At 37.6% G+C, this 25,633-nt stretch overlaps 1 protein-coding gene across 1 annotated transcript in view; it reads right to left on the reverse strand.

Moving 5' to 3' along the window:
• Positions 1–25,633, reverse strand: part of dtwd2 (DTW domain containing 2) — a 338,706-nt gene that overhangs the window by 198,918 nt on the left and 114,155 nt on the right. Inside the window, exons 2-3 of the mRNA XM_039758970.1 lie at positions 14,239–14,329; positions 6,311–6,405 (exon numbers count right to left, since the gene is read on the reverse strand). Coding sequence (XP_039614904.1) covers positions 6,311–6,405; positions 14,239–14,329 — 186 coding nt within the window. The remainder of the gene's footprint in view (positions 1–6,310; positions 6,406–14,238; positions 14,330–25,633) is intronic.

Genomic DNA, 25,633 nt, shown 5'->3' on the forward strand with positions numbered 1-25,633 from the left:
TAATAAAACACTATTGGTAGTAAGCCTGACTTAGAGTATAACCAAATTCTAAAAATGTTTCTGCTAATGAGTAGCTTTTTTATTTGGCCTCTATCTGTGCTCAGTTATAAATGACCCAGTTTAGGACATGCGCATATGGCTATTTGGAGCCTTTATTATGAAACCTGCCTCACAGAAAGAGTCAAGGGGCCACAGTTCAAAGAAGTTAACTAGCATTTATCAATATACGTATGCACCACATAGTGTTTGTATTAATAATAATGCGTTTACCAAACAAGTCCACTTAGTTGAATTCAGCGACATGTGAGCCAGCATCTATCCAGACAACATTGGGAAGAAGGCAGAAGCCAAATTTAGAAGGAGAGGCAGCCCCATGAAGGGCACATTCATCCAGATAGCCACACATGACAGATTTAAAGATACCAGTTACCTTAACTTCATGTAATTGCAATGCTGATGGGAATCTGGAACACCAAAAAAAAAAAAAAAAACATGCAACAAGATCGTGCCAACTCCATATAGGCAGCTTTGAAACTCTGCCACCTTATTGCCTTACTGTATTTGTAATAATAAATTTACAAATACAGTAAAGTATGATAGTTGATTTATATTAAAACAAAAGAAACAAGAAGACAAACAGTACTAACTTAACAGTGTTAGTTTGAGTTTAGAACTTTTTAATGTCCATGCTGTGTATAGTCTGTGCAGGTGACATGCAAACATTTTACTGTCTGAATCATATGTATTATATAAATAAAACACTAAAAACATTCCATATAATTAGCTAATAGAGAGTACCATGTAGGTTAACCCATATGGCTACAGTATGTCAAGCAGCAGACAGCTTCTTTCTTTCTTGTCATCTAGGACAATGTCAGGAGATTTTTACTGGTATAGTCCCATCTACAACTATCAGCATATCGCACATGGTGATCTCATTGATGATGACATCTTTTGATATGTCTTTATAGTATCTGTTAGGCACTTGCAGCCCCAGATTTTTGTACATTGCCCAGACTATGTAACTGTCCACCTTAATGTACTGCATTTGTTGATGTACTCAGATTGTGCATGTTTTGTAGAGCCCACCACTACACTCGCACCATTTGTCTACCTACACAACTGGCACTTGCTGTTTCCTGGCTGCCTCAAGATATTTCCTTGTTGTATCTGGTGTTGAGTGCCTGCCTGATCCTTGCCTACAATTATAAGCCTTTCTGTCTTACCTATTAGGCCTGAGCCACATAAGAATGTCACCGATTCTTCTTCTTTATTGATTTTTGTTCTTTCTAAATCAAGAATTGTCCATGTAGTGGATTGCTCTTGAAAAGTTTTATTTTCTCTTTCTCAACACCTGACTTGGGATGCTTTTTAACATTCTGGACAGTGACTTCTTGCTTTACATACTTGTCCGTGTCAATGTCAGCCTCTTTTTGCTTGCATCATTCTCTTTCACCATCCTGGTGAACTTATCTTAGCCTAGTTTTACAGTACTGTATATACTTACTCACTTAAGTCAGTTGTTGGAAGTAGTTGTTAATTTGATTTGTCCATGTCCATCATTTTGTCTCTTGATGTAAAGTAATTCAACAGCAGCCTTTGGATAATGGATGCTCCTGACTGTAAAGAGATTTTATTGTCTTCCAATCTAAAATTCCAAAGCTGTAAGCTATAACTGATTTTAAGCATTTGACTTGAATATTAATTATTGTTATTATATATATTATTTGCAAGGCAGATTATCTTTTTTCAATGAAAATTTCAAAATTAAATTATTATTATACAGGTTAGTGTTTGCCTAAATAATTAATGCTACCATTTTCTAACCTTGCAGAACAGCACTATCATGGATCCAAATAACTCCAAGCAGTGCTAATCCTTTCTAAACACTGACACAAACACACATTACAGGAGTGTGCTGGAAGCACTGTACCAGAATTAAAATGGATGATGGGTTTAGATACGACATAGTCACTAACCTCACTTCCTTCCTTACTTTTGGTGTGCTTTTCTGGTCAACAACAAATAAATGAATCAACCCGACCAAATATTGATCTTCAATTCAAAGTAGAGGCTGTCATTTAGTGTGAGCAGTCTCATTAGATGCTAAAATGATTGGTATTGCATTTCAATGCGTTGTAGTATAGTGGCTGGACATTGTACATGGGGTATTGCCTCTGTCATGCTCATTTCCACCTTTTTATTTTCAAAAAGTTATCTATCCTATAGCAATACATGTACAATTAGATGGCGAATGACAAAAGTATCTTAGGAAATGTTTACCAAAAGAAGATGAAATTTGTTGACATTTTGAAAAGCCTGTGGACATACTGCTTTTTGAATGGGTAAACCTTTATTGCAAAATGTCAATGGGTAAAACTAGCCAACAGGGTCATGTACATGTATAGTTGGAGCACCCACATTGTGGCATGTCAAAAAGAACAAATGTGCTCGTACAGCCTGAGCATATATACGACAGGTGACTCTATTGTGCAGTGCCCAATGCCCAACCTTAATTGTTATTAAGTAGAACATTAGAACAGTTTTGACAAAAATAGGCCATTTAGCCCAATAAAACTCGGCAATCTTAAATAACTGCTGTTTATTTATTTATTTTATTTATTAAGATTTGAGGAGTTTAGTAGTTTTGAGGAAGCCAGAATAAAGGAAAGCTGCAGTACAGCTTCCATTAAATATAAGGTATTAAAAATGAATCCTTTGTGCTCTGTAAAGTTTCATTTTGGTTGTGCTGAGTCGAAGTGACATTTATGGGTGCTGAAGACTGATTTCACTCCAGATGACTCAAATATTATGGTGAAAGGAGCTAAAAACTCGGAAATCGTGATCGGCAGGATGTGAAATGTAAAGACAAAAATTGTGTTAGCCATATTTGGAGAATTAGGAATACTCAAGAAGGAATTCAATCATCATCTTCTGTTGTTCCAGGTCATCCATCAGCTGTCATTAATGGGAATTGCACACATCCTGCATAAGATGCTATGATAAATTACTTTGATATCCTGTTTAAAGTGGATTCCTCATAGACATCCAACAAACTTTAGAGGAAAAAGAAGATAAATAATAATAATAATAGTAGTAATAGTAATAAAAAAAACACAATCCTTTAAGGGGAACTGTTCAAATGACACATAGATATTAACAAGACTGTGTAAAAACCCAGGTCTCTTGAGATATGTAATGCAAAAGAATAAGAATGCACAAACAGCAGCACAGCTCAGGTGCAAAATTACAAATTTAAGTAATTATTTAAATTACACCATTAATTAAACTCAAGGGATGTTGGAAACAGAATCTCTTAGTCCAACAAAGATATTAAATTACCATCTTCAAATTGTGATTTTAAAATGAAAGCATAATCATTCAATAAACTTCCTATAAATTTCACACATGGTAAATCTAACATAAAACACAATAACATATTCAAAGATATTTAATTCAATTTAGGATTGTTTCCAGGCAGAATTAGGAGCCATACTAAAACCAGCCCTGGAAAGGTGAAGCAGTTCATTATGGGGCCCACTTAATCACGCACCCACAACACAAATTTGAATTTGTCAATTGACTTAATAAGAATATTTTTGGGGACATGGGAGGGCAACCCCCTCATTTACAGGGAGTACAAATAAATGCCACACAGACAACGATCAGGCATGGAATTCCAGCTCTTGATGGCAGATCGATGAGACACCACCACTAATCATTGTGTCACAGTGCCCTTACTCTTTCAATTGCATTTAGAGTCAGTTCATTCTGTCGCAAAACACTCGGTTAAAACAAGGATTCCCTTATATAAGCTTAAATTTAACATTCTTATTTTGAATAGCTGCTAATCACTTAATCATTAATTTTCATGGGACACCACATATACACATATACACTTACAGTTGTGCTTTTTGAACCCTTTAGAATTTTCTAAATTTCTGCATAAATATGACCTAAAACATCATCAGATTTTCACTCAAGTCCTAAACATAGATAAAAAGAAACCAGTTAAACAAATGAGACAAAAATATTATACTTGGTCATTAATTTATTGAGGAAAATGATCAAATATTACATATTTGTGAGTGGCAAAAGTATATAAACTTCTAGGATTAGCAGTTAGTTTGAAGGTGAAATTTGAGTCAGGTGTTTTCAATCAATGGGATGACAATCAGGTGTGAGTGGGCGTCCCTGTGTTATTTAAAGAACAGGGATCTATCAAAGTCTGCTCTTTACAACACATGTTTGTGGAATTGTATCATGGCACGAACAAAGGAGATTTCTGAGGACCTCCGAAAAAGAGTTGTTGATGCTCATTAGGCTGGATAAGGTTACAAAACCATCACTAAAGAGTTTGGACTCCACCAATCCATTGTCAGACAGATTGTGTACATATTGAGGAAATTCAAAACCATTGTTACCCTTCCCAGGAGTGGTCGACCAACAAAGATGACTCCAAGAGTCAAGGTCACAAAGGACCCCAGCGTAACTTCTAAGCAACTGAAGGCCTTTCTCACATTGGCTAATGTTCATGTTCATGAGTCCACCATCAGGAGAACACTGAACAACAATGGTGTGCATGGCAGGGTTGCAAGGAAAAAGCCACTTCTCTCCAAAAAAAACATTGCTGCTCGTCTACAGTTTGCTAAAGATCACATGGACAAACCAGAAGGATATTGGAAGAATGTTTTGTGGATGGATGTGACCAAAATAGAACTTTTTGGTTTAAATGAAAAGCGTTATGTTTGGAGAAAGGAAAACACTGACGGCTTGCCTTCATTAAAGGAACAATGAATTCTGAATTATATCAGAAAATTCTAAAGGAAAATGTCAGGACATCTGTCCATGAACTGAATCTCAAGAGAAGGTGGGTCATGCAAGATAACGACCCTAAGCACACAAGTTGTTAATAGTTAAAGAAGAATAAAGTTAATGTTTTGGAATGGCCAAGTCAAAGTCCTGACCTTAATCCAATCAAAATGTTGTGGAAGCACCTGAAGCGAGCAGTTAATGTGAAGAAACCTACCAACATCCCAGAGTTGAAGCTGTTCTGTACGGAGGAATGGGCTAAAATTCCTCCAAGCCGGTGTGTAGGAATGATCAAAAGTTACTGGAAACGTTTAGTTGCAGTTATTGCTGCAAAGGGGGTTCACACCAGATACTGAAAGCAAAGGTTCACATACTTTTGCCACTCACAAATACAGTATGTAATATTCGATCATTTTCCTCAATAAATAAATGACCAAGTATAATATTTTTGTCTCATTTGTTTAACTGGTTTCTCTTTATCTACTTTTAGGACTTGAGTAAAAATCTGATGATGTTTTAGGTCATATTTATGCAGAAATATAGAAAATTCTAAAGGGTTCACAAACTTTCAAGCATAACTACAGCCCAGGCTAATTTAGACTGCAAAAATAATCTGAAAGTGTATATTTGGGATGTGGTTCAAACACAACTCACATTCTACACAGTAGCGACTAAAGTCCAAAACAGAAAGGAAGTCCAGCTTCTCTGATATGATAATGACAAATACTGGTAAAATAAACACTGTTGTGCACCACTGTTTTCTACCAGTTATCCCAAATGTGAATACTCCAAGCTACAACACAGACTCTCCACCTACCTTTAAATTTCCAGCCTCTTTGTGCAACTGCTAAAAAGACCAGGGGGTGTATATGACTTTGAGACAGAAGCCAAAACAAACAGGTTTCTAAGAACACTGTGCATTGTTATGAAACACCACAGGTCTAAACTGTTAACACATTCAAACAAGAATTGCCAAGTTGTTAACAACATAACAATTCAACTGGAGCCAGTACACTGAGACCGGCAGTCTAATAAAGACAAGGAAAGACATGAATTGTTGGCAGAAGGATCAAAACGTAAAGCACTAAACCAAGGCTCGTTTACATTGAAATCTGTAATCTCGGACAAGGAGCTAATGGTGCTGTGCTTCGTGATATGAATCATTGTGCCTCCTGGAAAGTCATCCCTAAAAACTTTGCAATGATTCCTAGTGATCCATTACCTAGCCACTGAAAAAACTGGCATGAAAAAAAAAATCCTACTTAAACAAACATATTAAATAAAAATAAACACATGGAAATAAAGTTTATAATACTGGCATTTGAAATATTAAAGTTTCATGAACAGATATTTGTCCTAGACAAAACAAAATGCACTAATAAGTACAAAGAGTTTTTTTAGTTCTTAACAATGCCCTTCATCTAGTGCTACCAAGATAGGCTCCCGCCCCCAAAAATCCTGAACTGGGTTATGATTAGGGAAAATGAAACATTATTACCTGTCTTCACTAAACCGCCTTCCAACTAAAACCTTGCACTTTCCAGGTGGAAGACAAGCTGCCAGAAGTGGAACTGTACGCAGAACTCGACTTTCCTAAAGGACCAAACAATGAAGAAGAAAAAAATGCATTAGGAAATTAGTCACACAAACTACTGTAAAGATAAACAATATCAGATTATATTGTATAAAATTACTAGGGTAGACTGGCCAGGAAGATGACAAACTGATGTAGCGTGTAAAATTAACTTCCTGAATAATCTAACACCAGGGGCTGGCTCTGACGCGTAAGGATGGGTTAACAGTTTAATTATTCTAGGAATGATTAATTTTATGACAAATTCAAGGATTCATGGACAGTGGATTATTTGTTTAACAGAGGGGGAAACAGGTGTGTTTTTGTTTTGTTTTGTTTTGGATCACCCAGACTACTAAAAACTTTCTTTTTTACTACTGAAAACAAACTTGACCATTTAAATAGCTGTGAAATCTTCCATTTACTGTCATTAATGTGGAATAAGTGCCTTTCTGGACTTAATACAAGAATTACATATTAATCAGAGTTTCAAATGTTCATTTATGTTTCCCACTTATTCATTTTGACATTAGAAGGGAGGAACAATCATATGCTGGTTAGTGCTACTGCTCTGCTGCCGGTTTTCAGAGATTTATATCATGTGGCTGGTTCTTGTATGCATGGAGTTTACAAGTCTTCCTCCGGACCCCATGTTTTTATCCTGTGTGCCCAAAGATGCATTTGTTAGGTTAAATACTAATTCCACATTCTTTTTTATTGATTTTATTAAAAGCAAGTAACATTCCATACAATCAAGTCAAGCTTAACAAAACTACATTCAACCCCACCCCAAGGGAAAGATAGTAAGGCCAACAGCTAGAGTAAAACTTTAACAGCAGAAAAGAGTGAAGAGACGATACTTTTCCCCAATATAAATGCTTATTCTAAAAAGTTATTGATTAGATGCTACCAGGTTTTAAAAAGTTTTGAACAAATCCTCTAAGTAAGATCCTCGTAAGCTGTTAATGGGATAGGAGTGACTGTGACACCAAGGCTGTCTGATAGGCATTTAAAGATTATGTTCCAGATTGATGTTAATTTGGTACATGCCCAAAACATGTGGCCCAGTGAGGCTTGGGCTCGACTGCAACATCTGAAGGTTGGGACTTGCCCTGAAAATATTTTTAACAATTTTATACAAGGTACATGCGCTCAATTAAAGATTTTAATCTGAATAACTGTATGCTTTGCACATATGGAATTAGAATGAATTCTGTGCATGGCTACCTTCTACTCCATTTTTGAAATGTTGAATACAAGATCCTTTTTCCACTGTACTCTGGGATCTTTGAAAGGAAGGGACTTTAAGATTTTTTTTAAATATTATAGCAATGCTTTCGGAGTCTTCAAAACTGATTGCATCTTGCCTGAAGAAGGTGCCTGAGTTGCCTCAAAAGCTTGCATATTGTATTCTTTTTAGTTATCTAATAAAAGGCTTCATTTGTTTTTATGGAATATTTCCTGTAGACACCTCAGCAGTTCAATGTAATGTCACTGATTAACAGTCTGCTCAGTGGGAACAAACTCTAAATGAAGAAGTCTTTCAGTGTGGAAAAACATAATCATTGTCTCTTGAAAATCCACCATGGTGACTTGAAGAAACAAAAAAATCACCCAGGTCATCTTTGTAATTTCAGAATAGACAGCAGAAATATGCACTCGACTAACACAGCACAATGACACTTGGTGGACTGATTAACCATACTGTATGCATACAACACCTAGTGGTGTATTCAATAACTAAACCCTACTCTAATGCTATTTACCAATTCCAGGAATTGTTGGGTCCTTCCTTGTATGTTGGAATACATTATGATGAAATGGTCTTTTATTTGTTTTAAAAACTTTTAGAATGTCTGGACCTGAAGAAGTGGTGATAATTGACGAACAAGTTGGCCTTAAGGACTTTGTGAAATTTGCACCTGGGCATGTCTGGATTCAGCTTTTTTAACAATGGAATTCCTCATGCCTGTAATTCCTTCACACCTCTCCATCAGTGTCTTTAGTTTTGTAAATGCGTCAATCAGCACAAAAAGTTCTCCCAGCTCAAGCCAAGGCTCCTTATCTGCATGTGACGTGCCAGAAGATGTACAGGGTAAAAAATACAGTATATCGTTATTCAGAATACATGCATTTCATGCGTGTTCTGTGTCTACAAAGATCTGGATAAGTGTAGGATGAAAGGAAATGAGAGAAATGCAAGAAATGCTGAACACATACCTAAAGCAGAAATTTTTTCGAAGTTATGCTAATAATTACGAGAAGTGTATAATGTGTGAAGACTTTAGTCCAAATATCAAATAAACATATGCACTTTTATTCAAGAATATAACCAAAGAAGAAAAAAAGCATTTGATTTAGATGTGGCTGTCAATAAGTTAGAAATTCAAGCCCAAATGTTCGAGACCAGGGACTCCACATTTTGAGTAGTGAGCTGCTATCATTATTATTATTTCTACAATATAATAAAAAACATATATTTGATTTGAGTCTGTAACAACCGGTGTAAATTTTGGCTACTTGTAAAAGTTAGCTCTTGTTTTTTTATTATTCAGTTTTATTCTCTCAGTAACGTTCAAGTGTTTCAACGAACTTGCCTTTCCCTCTCTGAGTTGATGGTATTTATCTCCATTCTTTGAACAAGAGCAGCTTATTTATGTGGCTTATTTATGGTGCCAAGCAGAGTTGAGTTTTGTTGCAGCAGTCTATTAGCTGGTGAAAGCACTGTGAAGAATCTGTCTATTGCTGTAGGCCTGCTTGTGTCCAGTCTGATAAAGGCCACGAGACATCTTTGATTGCCTGTACAACAGATAGTTTCTGACCAGGCATCAGCCACAGCACTGCTCTTGTGAAAAGAATGGAGATAAATGCCATCAACTTAGAGAGGGAGAGGCAAGTTTGTTGTAACATGTGAACGTCACTGAGAGAATAAAACTGAATAATAAAAAAACAAGAGCTAACTTTTACAAGTAGCCAAAATTTACACTGGGTGTTACAGACTCAAATCAAATGTATGTTTTTATTATATTGTAGAAATAATAATGGTAATAGCAGCTCACTATTCAAAATGCAGAGCGTCCGGTCTCAAACCTGGAACCCTCTACAAGGCAGCACCTCTCACCTCTGCACCGTTCAAGAATATGTGTAAATTCCCTGTCAATTGACATCTGAGCTTGAGTTTCTAACTCATCGACAGCCACATGTAAATCGAATGCTTTTTTTTCTTTGGTTATATTCTTGAATAAAAGTGCATATGTTTATTTGATATTTGGACTAAAGTCTTCACACATTATACACTTCAAAGTTTCTGTTTTAGGTGTTTGTGTTCAGCATTTCTTGCATTTCCAGCATTTCTATTCATCCAACACTTACCCAGATCTTTGTAGACATGGAACACGCATGAAATGCATGTATTCCAAATAACGATATACTGTATTATTTTCTCCCCATGGGCTTACCACCTATGGGAGGGGCCAAGGAGGTTGGGTGCAATGTGAGTTGGGTGGTGGCCAAAGGCAGGGACCTTGGTGGTCGGATCCTCAGTTACAGAAACTGACTCTTGGGATGTGGAATGTCACCTCTCTGAAGGGGAAGGAGCCTGAGCTAGTACATGAGGTCAAGAGGTTCCGGCTAGATATAGTCAGACTCACCTCGACGCACAGCTTGGACTCTGGAACCAATCACCTTGAGAGGGGCTGGACTCTCTACCACTCTGGAGTTGCCTCCGGTGAGAGGCGCCGAGCAGGTGTGGGCATACTTATTTCCCCCGACTGGAGCCTGTGCATTGGGGTTTACCCCGTGGGAGAGGGTGGCCTCCCTCCGCTCGGGTGGGGAAGGGTCCTGACTGTTGTTTGTGCATATGCTACCAACAGCAGTTTGGAGTATCCACCCTTTTGGAGTCTCTGGAGGGGTGCTAGAGGGCATACCTTCTGGGATTTCCCTCGTTTTGCTGGGAGACTTCAATGCTCACGTGGGCAATGACAGTGAGACCTGGAAGGGCGTGATTGGGAGGAATGGCCCCCCCGATCTGAACCCGAGTGGTGTTTTGTTATTGGACTTCTGTGCTCGTCACGGATTGTCCATAATGAACACCATGTTCAAGCATAAGGGTGTTCATATGTGCACTTGGCACCAGGACACCCTAGGCCTCAGGTCGATGATCGACTTTGTGGTCGTGGTCATCGGACTTTGGCCATATGTCTTGGACACTCGGGTGAAGAGAGGGGGAGCTGTCAACTGATCACCACCTGGTGGTGAGTTGGCTTCGATGGTGGGGAAGATGCCGGTCAGACCTGGTAGGCCCAAACGTGTTGTGAGGGTCTGCTGGGAACGGCTGGCAGAGTCCCCTGTCAGAAGTAGCTTCAACTCCCACCTTCGGCAGAACTTCAACCACGTCCCGAGGGAGGTGGGGGACATTGAGTCCGAATGGGCCATGTTCCGTGCCTCTATTGTTGAGGCGGCTGACCGGAGCTGTGGCCGCAAGGTGGTCGGTGCCTGTCGTGGCGGCAATCCCTGAACCCGTTGGTGGACACCGCGTGAGGGATGCCGTCAAGCTGAAGAAGGAGTCCTATAGGACTTTTTGTCCTGTGGGTCTCTGGAGGCAGCAGGCCAACCGAATGCGGCTTCGTTGTTGCTGAGGCAAAACTCGGGCATGGGAGGAGTTTGGAAAGGCCATGGAGAATGACTTTCGGATGGCTTCGAGGAGATTCTGGTCCACCGTCCGGCGTCTCAGGAGGGGGAAGCAGTGCAGTGTCAACACCGTATATGGTGGGGATGGTGCGCTGCTGACCTCGACTCGAGACGCTATGGGTCAGTGGGAGGAGTACTTTGAAGACCTCCTCAATCCCACTAACATGCCTTCCAATAAGGAAGCAGAGCCTGGGGAATCTGAGGTGGGCTCTCCCATCTCTGGGACTGAAGTCACCGAAGTGGTCAAAAAACTCCTTGGTGGCAGGGCCCCGGGGTGGATGAGATCGCCGAGTTCCTAAGGCTCTGGATGTTGTAGGACTGTCTTGGTTGACACATCTCTGCAACATCGCATGGACATCGGGGACAGTGCATCTGGATTGGCAGACCGGGGTGGTGGTCCCCCTTTTTAAAAAGGGGGACCGGAGGGTGTGTTCCAACTATAGAGGGATCACACTCCTCAGCCTCCCTGGAAAAGTCTATTCGGGGTTCTGGAGAGGAGGGTCCGTCGGATAGTCAACCTCGGATTCAGGAGGAACAGTGTGGTTTTCGCCCTGGTTGCAGAACAGTGGACCAGCTCTTCACCCTTAGCAGAATCCTGGAGGGTGCATGGGAGTTTGCCCAACCAGTCTACATGTGTTTTGTGGACTTGGAAAAGGCATTCGACCGTGTCCCTCAGGGAATCCTGTGGGGGGTGCTCCGGGAGTATGGGGTACCGGACCCCCTGATAAGAGCTGTTCGGTCCTGTACAACCGGTGTCAGAGCTTGGTCCGCATTGCCGCAGTAAGTCGAGCCCGCTTCCAGTGAGAGTTGGACTCCGCCAGGGCTGCCCTTTGTCACCATTCTGTTCATAACTTTTATGGACAGAATTTCTAGGCGCAGCCAGGGTGTTGAAGGGGTCCGTTTGGTGGACTCAGGATTGGGTCACTGCTTTTGCAGATGATGTTGTTGCTTCATCAGACGTGATCTTCAGCTCTCTCTGGATCGGTTCGCAGCTGAGTGTGAAGCGGCTGGGATGAGAATCAGCACCTCCAAATCTGAGACCATGGTCCTCAGCCGGAAAAGGGTGGAGTGCCCTCTCAGGGTTGGGGGAGAGATCCTGCCCCAAGTGGAGGAGTTCAAGTATCTCGGGGTCTTGTTCACGAGTGAGGGAAGAATGGAGCGTGAGATCGACAGACGGATCAGTGCGGAATCCGCAGTGATGCGGATTCTGCATCGGCCTGTTGTGGTGAAAAAAGAGCTGAGCCATAAGGTTGAGCCAGTTGATCTACGTTCCTACCCTCACCTATGGCCATGAGCTATGGGTAGTGACCGAAAGAACGAGATCGCGAATACAAGTGGCTGAAATTAGTTTCCTCCGTAGGGTGTCTGGGCTTTCCCTAAAAGATAGGGTGAGAAGCTCAGTCATCCAGGAGGGGTTCAGAGTAGAGCCGCTGCTCCTCTGCATCGAGAGGAGTCAGATGAGGTGGCTCAGGCATCTGATCAGGATGCCTCTTGGATGCCTCCCTGGTGAGGTGTTCCGGGCACGTCCAACCGGGAGGAGGCCCCGGGGAAGACCCAGGACACGCTGGAGGGACTATGTCTCCTGGCTGGCCTGGGAACGCCTTGGGATTCTCCTGGAAGAGCTGGAAGAAGTGGCCGGGAGAGGGAAGTCTGGGCCTCTCTGCTTAAGCTGCTGCCCCCGCGACCCAATCCCGGATAAGCGGAAGAGGATGGATGGATGGATGGATGTATTATTGACCCTATACAACTCCAGGAACCTCAACCACAAATAAGGAGCCTTGGCTTGAGCTGGGAGAACTTTTTGCTCAAGCTAGGCTCCATCAAGGCGGGGGATGGGACAGCAAGCTGCTTGCTGCTTGTGCTGATTGATGAATTTACAAAACTAAAGACAGTGATGGAGAGGTGTGAAGGGGTTTAAGGTGGGCCAGGATTCTGAGTTTTTTCGTAGGCTTCAGGAATTCTAGTGTTAAGACACTAAGGCTTGAGTGGAAATTGCACATATTTATAATTACATATTTATTTATTTACATTTTTAGTGCCTTATTAGAAATGTACAACTGATCTGATCCAGAAATATTATTAAAAATTTGTAATCTGTGTACTCAAATTCAGTACTGTTCACTTAGAAGATATGTAGTTTAGTTTTAGTACATATTGAAGTCAGTAAACACTGCAGGCCTTTTAGTTGTTTTTTCTGTTTGGGCTAAGGGCCATAGAGTGACAGTATGTATGATGGATTCAAAGCCTTTTTATAATGACTGCTGACCTCCAAAATTACTCTTTCAAAGTTTTAAAGAAGTAACCCTAGGAGAGAAGAAAAATGTCTGCTACTTCCAATAGCATATGGAATTGAACATGGACAGTACAAGGATGACAGCACAATCTTTGGAAGGCTGACACACCAGAAGTCTGGAAGTGAGATGGATTGTTCATTGCTGGAGAAAGATGGCAAGCTCACAGTCATCTCTGTGACATTTAGAATAAAGCTTTCGTATAGCACAGCTTCATTAAAACATATTGCTTTTAGTGTTATTACTCAGTTTGTTAAATTACTCTGTTTTCTGCAAACCTTATATAATAAATGGGATAATGTGCATGATTTGAGAAACAAAAGTATAACATAAATAACACCTGGGTTTCACATTTCAGTAAAGCACTGGGTTAAAATAAAAAAGAGAGGTGAGGCTTAAGTCATACTTTCCTTTTTACTTTTCCTTTACCTCCTTCATGGTCTGTAACCACAACCGCAAGGTTTACTTGTTTGATAAATGAGAAAGTTCTCATGAATCAATAACTGATTACAGTTTGTATCCATTTAAAATTACCCAGAGTGATTTTATAGGTTTTTAAGATTTTTGATATTAAAGGCATAATGAAGAATGAGACTATTTTAATGGCTTTCTTTCAGCATGCAATTAAATTAAACAAGAAACCACCCTTCAACAGAAAGTTGCAAGCTGGACACGCAGATGAAGTGAAATGAGGAACAGGCTATCAAGATGTCATCAAGCCTTCAGTTTAATCAGAATTCCCAATGCCCTGCAAATAAAAACTCTGAAGAAGATGAATAATTTTGTGAGGGTGGACTTCCACCAGCCACATCCTACTTGCCGTCTTATCCCTGCTGGAAGCTGACCTTTGCCCTTTCCCATGGTCTTACTCACCTCGGCCGGATGCTGAACGATATACAGACACGTGGAGACATCCAGCGGGTCAACAGGGAGGAAAGGGCACAAGCAGACCTTCTGTGGGCGGCTGAGATGACAAAACAGAAACATATAAAAACATTTAGTACATTGGAAAATTCCAGTGTTCGTTGAAATATTTTTCCTTTTAAGATGTATGTTTAAAATTTTAAGCTTGAATCAAATAATTTCATTCTTACCTTTGATAATTGGTAAAAACCAATTATGCACTTTTTAAAAGCATTATGAATGTCTATTTAATATATTTTACAGATCATCATAATACAGCTTTCTATGCCTAGAACATTACTTATTCATATAAAGATTACAGTTTGCATTCAATTCCTCTCATTAATCTTTGAGTAAACCAGAATGACCTTTTGCAATTCCAATAAATTAATTTCACCTACACATAATATATGGATAGCCTGAGATTACCATCTGAATTACATCTTCCAGACTCAAATTAAAACCTAAGAGTGACCATTATACAATTAAAAAGAAAATTGCTGTTTCATTATGTAGATTTGTTCCTGGTCACACTGGAGATTTTACAACAGGACTTACTTTCATTGTTTTTTTTTTTTTGTTTGTTTGTTTTTTTACTTCATTGAAAACACTAAATTTTAAAAAAAGAATTGTTCATCAGCTTATAACTTTTTGCTTACTGTACAAGACTACTGAATTTTAAAAAGTAGCCACAATGAATTAAAATCATAGTGAAAGAAAACTTAAATAGATGTCTACCACTACGAGTTTCTCAAGTACTGGCAGAAAAGAAAACACCAACATATTGTACAGAACATTTAACCGGCGATTATTATGGCTGAATTGAGTCCAGCCGGACAAAATTTATTTGTGTTGCAGCAGAGATGGGCTAACATCTTTTTTAAGGGAGGAAACAAAAGAGTTTTCCAAAGTTAAAGCTGAGTTCTTTTACAAGAACTTCAAAACAGAAAGATCTTCCTAAATAGTTTTGCTTATCCTAATAGCTTGAGAGTTAAAGCTTGCAATATGTCTCAATGTATGCAACCATCTTTAATAGCTCGATGACACATGAATTGTGTGCCTAGCATCCACACTTTATCATGATGGTGCTCAGAAAAAAAACATATAAATGATGACTAAATATTAAATATGGAAAAAAAAATTTAAACATTTGATTAAATGAAATAACAACACCAATAACAATTTCTAACAGTGACAACCAAACTGGAGAGCCGAAAATGGGAAAAGAACAACTACATTGTTTTTTTCTCCCATATCTCAAAGATATGGAGAGGATGGAAGTCAAAAATGAAGATTAAGTCATAGTAGACAAGGAGAAAGATTGTTTTATACCCTAAGGGAGCTAGGGTGCAGTACACCACAGTGGATACCCCGTTGATAACAAAAGAGGATAAGGATCCCACCATTTTCAAGGGAAAGGAGCTGACTCACTGATGATGTGGCTTCACAGGTGGCTAAAATACGCTCTAATTCTGTAATTGATCATAGAGATGGCCATGTGAGTTAGCTCCAGGTAACATTTTAAATCTGCTTCTAGCCTATCTACATTATTTGATGTTAGCAGATGAGCTGAGGCAGAGATTTCACTGTCCCGTGTTGTTAATATGGAGGGTAAGTGGAAGAGTCACCCACTTTTGGGTAGTTCATGACTAACCTGTTATTTTGCAGATGTACTGGCACAAGTACGCTTAATTCTGCAACTTATTAGCTTCTTTGAGCCTTCTTTATAAGCCTTAGCTTCTTTGATATTTGAAAGGAATACCAATTATACACACAAAATAAAATTTTTACCAGTAAAAATAAAATTAATTTATATGTCATCTTGCAAAGTGGGTTCACTCATTCACATGCTCAACATCTGAAATGCTACACCTCAAGCACCAAACCACTCTCCCATTCACCTCCACAAGGTCTCTATCAGCTTAGTTTAACCACACTATCTCTGACTTTGTGACCAGGTTTCCAGGTACACTATATTGAGTGCCCCTACATGGCCACTAAGACCACATTCCAGTGATGTCACATATTCACCATGTAATTAGATCCAGTAAGTACTATGACCAAGACCCAATGATATTGTGCCAACCAATCATCTTGAGTCCCTACAAATAATGGGACGTCATAAGCAAATAAAGCAATGTAGTGCTGTGGTAGTCCTCAATTTTTATATAAGATTACTTTGTGGACAAGGTATAAAAGTAGGAAGGTCTTGATTGTATCAAGATAAAGTTTAAAATGTTTTGAACAAACTTTCAGAATTGATTCTGAATGCATCAAAACATTTCCTGTTCAACATGACTCTTCACATAAAAGTCTAACTTAAAGTAAAACTTCCTTTTACAGTAAAGTCATTAGCTGAGAAACAGGTGCAAGTGCTATATTCTGCTCATATTGCTTTCCAGGCAACAATTAAGTTTCACAGTAGGGAATATTTTTTCAACTACAAATACAAGTTAATTTGCTGGTGTCATTATACTTGATTGTCAAAACGCAGTTCAATTAGAACATGCATTGAGAAATGTTGAATATTCTTATAAAGGCAAACTAAATTACATTGTGATATACAGTGTACAATAACTATAATCACTATGCAGAGGCAAGTATTCTATTCATCCTTTCAACAATACTTTCATCATGCCATCCCTGCTCCACCACCCAGCAAAGACTATAATGATTGATTCTAATACAGTAAAATAGATTGGTGTTACATATTGCAAAAAAATACTTTCTTCCATTTTCAAACCTACTTAATCTAATTATAGATTAAACACCAATTGTCCTAGCAGCTACAATAGTGCAAAATAGTACACATCTTAAACTACTGATAGGGCATCCTACAATAGAATGAAAAATATATTTTAATATGCAATATCCACAATATAGCCTTTCACCGTGATGAATGAGTCACAAAAGAAGAACTCAAAAAAGTATGGCTTTGCACTGTTTGTTGTTGTCATGTCCAGATCTTTATTTATACACAATAAACTTCCACTTCTCTCTTCCTGGTGAAAACTGTGTCATTTCATTTTCATTCACTCCAAGTTGTCAGTTACTTAATTATTTAGTAACTACATCACAGGAGTAAATATGTCAGGCAACTCAGTCTTCCAAGCTCTATGCACAAGGGACTACATGAGATCAAACCCAGATATCAAAATTCTTACAGTGAATCAGTAAAGTGAATCCAGTTGATGTATTTCTGTTAAACAGCACAACATGCAACACTGACAAAAACTTCTCTGGAGTGCAGTCAAAAAGTAAAAAAAGAAAGTATTTCTTAACTTAACAGATTGAGAAGTCTAAAAGTAACTGTTTTGAATGAATGGTAACAGCATTTTTTGGTAATCAATAAAGTACCATCTGAATCTGGGGTAAGCAACTTCAGTTCAGGAGGGACAAATCCATTGTAAATTAGATATACAAATATACATAACACTTTATTAATAATAACAGATTACCATTAAAATAATAAAACTATTGAAATAATTCATGGTCGTTATTGTTTTACAGTATATCATGTTAAAGGGCCTAGGATATTTCTTATGACATGCAGACTTTTAATAGCTGCCTACAATGTTCACCTAAAGTTACTGTATAATGTAAAATACTGTAATGTAAAATTAACTGTTAACATGATCTGCAACTGTTATATTTCATTTGTCACTGTTTTTTTAACAATTTACCATTTTTCATAATGTTTTGCTTTTAAACCATATTTCTGATATCACGTTGACAAATTTGATTTAATTTCATGGCAGTGACTATGTTGTTTTTAATAAATATAGCTATTGACAGACACACAATTAAGTATGTCACTGCATAACACCTATATAAGATGGTGGCACATATAATTCTTCTCCCAAGCTTTTCTATAGGGAGAAAACAACAATGAATTGCTGTTGATAGTATTACGTAGGTACTAAATAGTGTTAGTTAATTTGATTCTGAAAATTTTGAAATTTATATTTGACTATGATTTTTGGTCTTGTTTTAACCTTTGACATTTATGTGTTAGGATACTTGCTATATGTAATTTTTTTCTGGGCTTAATACATTTATTTTTGTGAATTTTCATTTTTTTCTGGTGTTTCAAATTGTTTAGAATTCAATTTTGATTTGAGATTTGTTATTTTAGTTTATCATGTCTTAGAAATAAAGCAACAACTTGTTTTTTAATGAAAGTTGCCATTTTATGTAACCATCGCATCGTGTTGCATCTTTGGCATGTCATTATTTAATTTGGGATTACAAGTCACACATTTTTCATGTTATTGAATATAATTCAAAACCTTCTATGAGAGCTTTCCTGTATTTCTTTTTCGATTGTAATTAATTCTTGGCTAGGTATCCTAAGACTTTGATTTTTGGTTTGCTTAATGTGCTTTATCTCATGACCAGAGCTGGTTCTATGATTTTTGCTGCCCTAGGTGAAGTTGTAAATGGCATTCCGCAAAACCACTTTGCTTTGAGAAGAATCATCACTTTCACACCAGTACATTGAGACCTGGAGACGGGACTGAGGACAATGAAGTATGTAGGACCTTTCACAATTTGAGAATGTCGAGTTATCTATCTCAGAAAAATATGCACTTGAGGGGTGCCATTTCGGAAAATAAGTAGCAATCGGGGTGTATTTAGTAGTCTTTTTTATCGCTTTTTACGTTTCTCTCAAGGAAATTAAAAAAAGAAACAGTTATTGCTAAAACTATGGTTGCAATTCCTATAGTTATCTGTTTAAACTACCAGCTAAATGTGAATCTTTTGATGGCCGTGACATTCTACATATTATGTTTTTAAGACATTAACATAGCATATACATGTCGTTTAAATTAATTAAATAGATTGTAAACATTCAGTGAAATTGAGAATATAATGATTATACTTAAATAAGAATCTTTATCCATAATTCCTATTTACCGTAAGTTTGTGTATGCAAATAATGCAATCTGTCCATACAAAATAACAAACTGCTGGTTTAGCGTGCCCAGAGTTAATCTCAGACATAGTGCAGAGCAACAGAGGATGATATTTGCTAAATTTTAACACAAGATTTAATGTATGTCCATTTGGGAGATTATCATAGTTTGGGTTATCTCAGCTTTTTGCAATTCACTCAAGAGTTACAGTCCCTTTGACGTTTTGATTGTTTAATTTTATTTTGCCATGTCTGTCTCTTCTATGCTACAGTTTGAGTATTATTATTATTATTGGCATCATCATTATTGTTGTTCATGTTATTCTTGGAATGTGTAGGTCATCAGAGGTTAAGACCAAACATCGGTAGTATGCAAAAATAATATAAAACAATATAATCGGACATTCACTTTTGAGTCTGAATGCTTGTAAGTCTATATTGTTTAAAGAAAATGTCTTGTCTGCATATTCTTTGATTAAGATTTCATCTTCTGTCCTTCTTTTGATCTTTGGCCTGACAATTTCATCTGCAGCAGAATTATTTTGGCTTCAGAACTATGCCCATTTTTCAGACTATTCTTGAACCAAATATTTTCTCCAGTCTGTTCCAAAAATTTGGTCACTAACCAGCCTATTTCCTATATTAGGCACAATAAACATTACCCAGGAATTTAAAATCCACACTTACAAGAAGAGTTTGAATGGGACACCAAAGACTTTTTCAGCTAAACCTAACCAAAGAGAGTACATTTTTTACCCTATGCTTGTGGTGCTAAGGGAACCCTCAGCTGGTTTCCTGGACACTTCAACTACAGGGTCATGGATATATTTTAAGACTGAAGAAAAACCATAGTGAAGTGCCTGACACCCCAGGATACAGTGCGGGCAGACACTAAGCGTCAGAAAAACAGAAGAAGAGAAGAGAAAAAAAAAAGGCACGGCAAAAAACTAAACAAGCTCACACTTAAAAATTTTCAGGCTACTTATACTCATTAGCAATCAACAATTACAGTAATAAGAACATGGTAACTTGTCATGCGGTAAATTCTGCACAAATGTTCTTCACGTAAAAAGCCACCATCAAGAAAACAGAACACCCTTGCCCACCAGTAAAAGCTCTGCCTAAGAACTGAATTTGGCCAAAAATGGACAGGGACACTCAGATAATAAAATACAGAAACTGGTAGGTCATAAAGTGGTAGTTTTGTTGAAAATTTTGAAAACTAAGCAATGAGCTGGAAACAAGCATATAGGCATCAGTTAAGACCACAAAAACCATATATTACATAGGCAAAGAACGGTGTGTTTTAATTATGTGTTATGGGTTATTTACCATAAAAAGAAACTGTTCATTTCAAACGAAGTATTGCTGCATCTCTAAAGAAAGTCCAGGATGGGACAAAACTTGATTAAAAGTAGGAGGATCCAACCAATATGGAGCAGAAATATTTGCTATAAACACAATGAGATTTAATTGATAAGAATTGGTCATCTTGTAGATTGAAAGGAGGCCTATATTCATGTCACTGTGGCTGAGCTATGGTAAGAATATTATTTTCTTTATTACTTATATTTTGCATTTCATGGTTTAGCTTTGTATTTTTATCTGGCTGCTTAATAAACTCTTTTCATATTAATTTGGTCTAGATTCTTAAATTTGTCTGGTCTCAAACATTTTGTCAACCAAGGAGTTTCATTGAAGGGTTATACAGGGTTACGAATGTTAAATACAGGTCAATGAGACAGTGGCATGCAGCAGGTAACTAAACCTGTTAATGTCTCAACATAGGACCAGAGGGTTAGAACTGCAGGGAAATAAGGTCACCACTGCCTCCACATCTGTCACCCCTTTGCCTGGGAAAGTGGAGCAAATAACCCTGGTATCTCTCCAGGCCAAGATCTAAACAGTATAAATACATGGACTAAGTGACCAAGTAGTTAGAGAACAGGACACTAAGGAACTTCAAATATAAAGTTCATGTTATTTCACGGAATCTCTGTTCTCATCAAGACTGTTGTAGTCCATGTTTTTGGGATGTGAGAAGAAATAAGAAATCCCAGGGAGAATATTCAAACTCCATGTAGACAATGGCCAGGTCAGAAATAAAAGCAGGATACCTGGATCTACGAGGCAAGTGAGTTAGCAAATATGCCACTCGTTTGCCTAAATGTTCAACCAGTATTCATGTCTTTTTGGAATATGTGACATGGCCCCAGTATTTATGAGTTTGCGTGTGTGCCTTAGGCCTACACACTGATGGACAGTTTATGAACTACAAATTAGGTAATTCAATGTGAAATCACCACACTTTTGAGCCTCATTGTCACAGATTTTAACGTAAATTGGCATGCTGATTTGGTCATATGAGTAACCCATGGAACTTAAATTGCATGTGTCTTGGATCAATATTAAGAGAAAGTTAAGCTAACAAAGTTTGAATTTATGGGATTGGGGGGTATGACTTTGACTGGCTACATCTCACTAAATATAAGTTGCACAAAAAATGTTCTCATATTGCTTTAAAACTCATTTCAGCTCTATATTTTGTGTAAATACTTTGCTATCCCCAAAATTAAAAATTACCACGTGATGAGTTATTATAATATTAAAAATTGAATAGCAAAAAAAAACAATATTTTAAAATTGGTCAATTTTTTTTGCTAAAGCTAGCTTATAATTTAATGAATATCTCCAGAAAATTTGGTCTTTGAGTCGTTGCTGAGCTATCATTATTTAAAGGTGGTATTATATGGTTTCATATCACCAGTGGGCCTTTTACATATCAGCCATATTGCCATGAAATAGTATGGCAAGCACAGGTGAAATTAATGATATTAAGTATCATTATGCTACACTGAAATTGAACGGAAGCTTCATTAATCTCATTAGTGGCACCTGTGCTTGCCATACTATTTCATCTCAAAATGGCTGCTGTGAAAAGAGCCCATTCCAATTGGCTAATAAATGCCAGCGCTCCGCCCTGCATTAATCAGAGGAGAGTGAGGTGTGCAAATCAGTCAGGTGTAATAAATCAATAGCAGATGCTCTCAATTACCTTGTGGAGATAAAAGCATTGTCATTGCTGTAGCAGCATACATTTTCACAATGTCCTCAGTAGAGAAGTATTTTAGACTCAATCAGAAATCTTGTTGTGACCCTTTCAAATGTCATCTGAAGAAGATAACCTGTGCTTTAAGAGATGTACCTGAAACAGCAATAAACAATCACCCAAGTCACAATTTAAGGTAAGGTCAGCGCATATGCAGAAATTGCTGTGTGAGACTCAAAACTCACAACTAAGATCAGTTTGACTCTTCTAGTAATGACTCAGCAGACCCTCCTGATCCTGAACCAATGGTTGATCCCTCAACATCTGGAGATGAAGGCACATGGCTAGAATTTGTAGAAGATACTATGCCCAGCACTGGAGAATTGAGACTGAACTTTTTATATCCTCATGGACCATCTCTATCCTATTCATTCCTATACCATCCTGATACACTTGTCTTGAATCATCAGGATGTGCATTTAATAGCTGAACCTGTGACGGCAACACAATTTCAAGCAAAGACACAATTGCTGCATCAAAGAGTATAATTTCTTTCCTCACTCTAGTGGTCTAAGAGCCAATCTAGTTTCAGTTTAGTTTCTCTGTTAGTTTTTCAGGTTTATGAGGAGAGGCTTGATGTATATTTTCTGAAAACATACAATGAAAGAGTGCATGATTTCAAATATGATTTACTTAATTCAAGGCCCTGTTCAGTAGGCTAGTGTAACTCAAGAAGTCAAAAGTGTGAATTGAAGAGAAAAACTAAAACTATTCTGATTTTAAAATTAATTCTCTTTTGTTTTAATTACTTTGGCATTATTGTCTTTTTTATTCATTTCTAAGTGTAATTATATTTTCACTGCTTGTTCTGGCTTTAGTCTTAGTTTTCATGAATCCTAGTAAGCCTGTATCATTCACTGATCACTAACTGCCATTCAATAGCATTGTAAGCAATTGTGATTTTGATGCACACTTCAGATAAGTAAAGATACTTCAGCAGAGACTCAAAAACCAAAGACCACATTTTCTAAAGATGTTCATGACATTATAGGCTAGGTTTAGTAAAATATTGACCAGTTTTAAAATATTGTTTTTTTCACTCATCAATTTTTAATATTGTAATCACGCGTAACATGGTAATTTTTCAGTTTGAGGATAGCATAGTATTTATGCAAAATATATAGTAGGAAAAGACCTTTAAAACAATATGGGAACCATTTCTGTGCAAGTTATATTTAGGGAGTGTAGATGCCACATGGGCTGACTTCCCACTGGGCGCCGATAACCAGCACTGCTGCCATCTAGCAAGCTAAGGAAATAAAAAACCCCCCGCGATATCTTTTCTTTTTAATGGGATGTCCATCCACCCCGTCCAGTCCTTCCTTTCAGGTCTGCTCCCTCTCCTGGCCAGGATGTTCATCCAAACCATGTGGCATCTATAGGAGATATAGCCAGTCAAAGTCACAATGCCCCCCAAATATGTCCAAACTTTGTTGTCTTAAATCTCCCTTAATATTGATCCAAGAGACGTGCAATTTCAGTTCCATGGGTTACTGATATGCAAAGTTTCATTAAAATCTGTGATGGTGAGGTCCAAAAGGGTAATGATTTGACATGGAATTACACAATTTAGGGATGCCACGCCAGGCTTGGGCCTGGCCTATTTTTGACTTATTGTATTCCAAATTGTTATATTTTAAATGGCATATGCAGTTTATGGCACCAAAAATGTCATATGTTGCATGTTGGTCTAGCATGCAAATAACAATGTCATTGTATTCCATGAAAATTATAAAAAAAAATCTTAATTGTACTGATTACACTGCATTGCATTTTTTGTTAAGTTAAAAATTTAATTAATACTTAGCCTTACACACATTCTGTGGATGGAAAATGAACACACAATAAGAAAAATTCCAAGGAAATTAAACATTTTAAAAAAAAGCCAAACAAATAAAACATTATATCAATCTGTTTCCTCTAAGCATTGAGGAGACAGAAAATGAAGCATTGCAAATCATTTAAAGATTTTTAATAGTAAATGATGAATTGCTTTGTTGAGAAAAAGGTTATGACAAAAACAGTTAAGTACAGCATGTTTAAATGACTAATATTAAACAGTATCTTTTACTGTTTGTTACCAGTAATTAAAACAATATGATGTGGTATTTCTGCTTTGATGCCAATACAATGTTTTGATTCAGAGTAATTTTAAATCAACTTTGAATGAATTCTAAAATATTTTTATAATACTAACAATCAGAAGCCTCTGGTGCCGTTGCCTGTAGTAGGGAGTGTTGCAGCATTCTCTGTGCACCCAGAACTTCTTTCCATGTTTCAGGACCCTTTCCAATTTCATTTTCACGTTACTGTCACTGGTGTCATGATGGATGATTAATCCCTGTAACTCTACACTAAATAATCATGATTAGAAAATAGATGGACGGATGGATGATTAATATAAAAACCTGCTTTCCTGTTGACTGATTTGACAGACGGTATATCCAAGTGTTCACTGCAGGGCTCTTCTCTGTATGTTGACTCCAATTACTGCAAATATGCTAAAGCACTTGTTTATCATCCTTTGTAATTAGATAAGTTATTAAAAAATCAGTAACAAAGCAATCAAGTAAGCCTAGAGGTGAGGGTTACTGTGTAAATAAGCTTGATAAGGCAGTATTTTTTGTGTCAAGATTCATCCTGAAGAGACCAGTTTCCATGAAGTGTTAAAAATGAATGCATATGTGAACCTTTTTGGAAGACACATTTAAATAAAACCCTAAGGTGTATAAATAACTCCCACATTAGGAAATACCAGTCACAAGGCATTGCTAGGTCTAAAACATTATTAATGGAAGTCGACAGGCATGCTTGCACTGTTTTTATATCCATAAATCACAATAAAGCCTGTAAGAAATCAAATCCAGAAACCTCTGGCATGTTTGCCTGGCAATAGAAGCTGCAATTTATTAGAAATGAAAAGAACCAATTGGACTTATTACCATCAACGAGGGTGCAATCTTTCCAGAACTGTTGTTTATACACAAGTGCCCCTTAACTATTAATTTATGTGGAATATTTGTGATCATTTGATTATAAAAGTAGAGAAACCAGTAGATCCAGAAATTGATTACAGTTGCTCAGTTTTATATTTACCTCTTATACTGAGGCACCATGAAACAACTTAACTACAATCCAAGTTAAACTACTTCTTACACACAAATGTCCATGTTCCCTAATTTTCCTAATGAAAAGAACAGACGTAAAACATTTTTCATTCAAATAACATGAATTCACAATAGAAGCACTATTTTTCTTCTTCTATCAGCTGCTCCCATTTAGGGGTCACCACAGTGGATCATCTGTCTCCGTCTATCCTTGTCTTTTACATCATTTTCTGC

The sequence above is a fragment of the Polypterus senegalus genome, chromosome 7, assembly GCF_016835505.1.
Source record: "Polypterus senegalus isolate Bchr_013 chromosome 7, ASM1683550v1, whole genome shotgun sequence".
In the NCBI taxonomy this organism is placed as follows: domain Eukaryota; kingdom Metazoa; phylum Chordata; class Cladistia; order Polypteriformes; family Polypteridae; genus Polypterus; species Polypterus senegalus.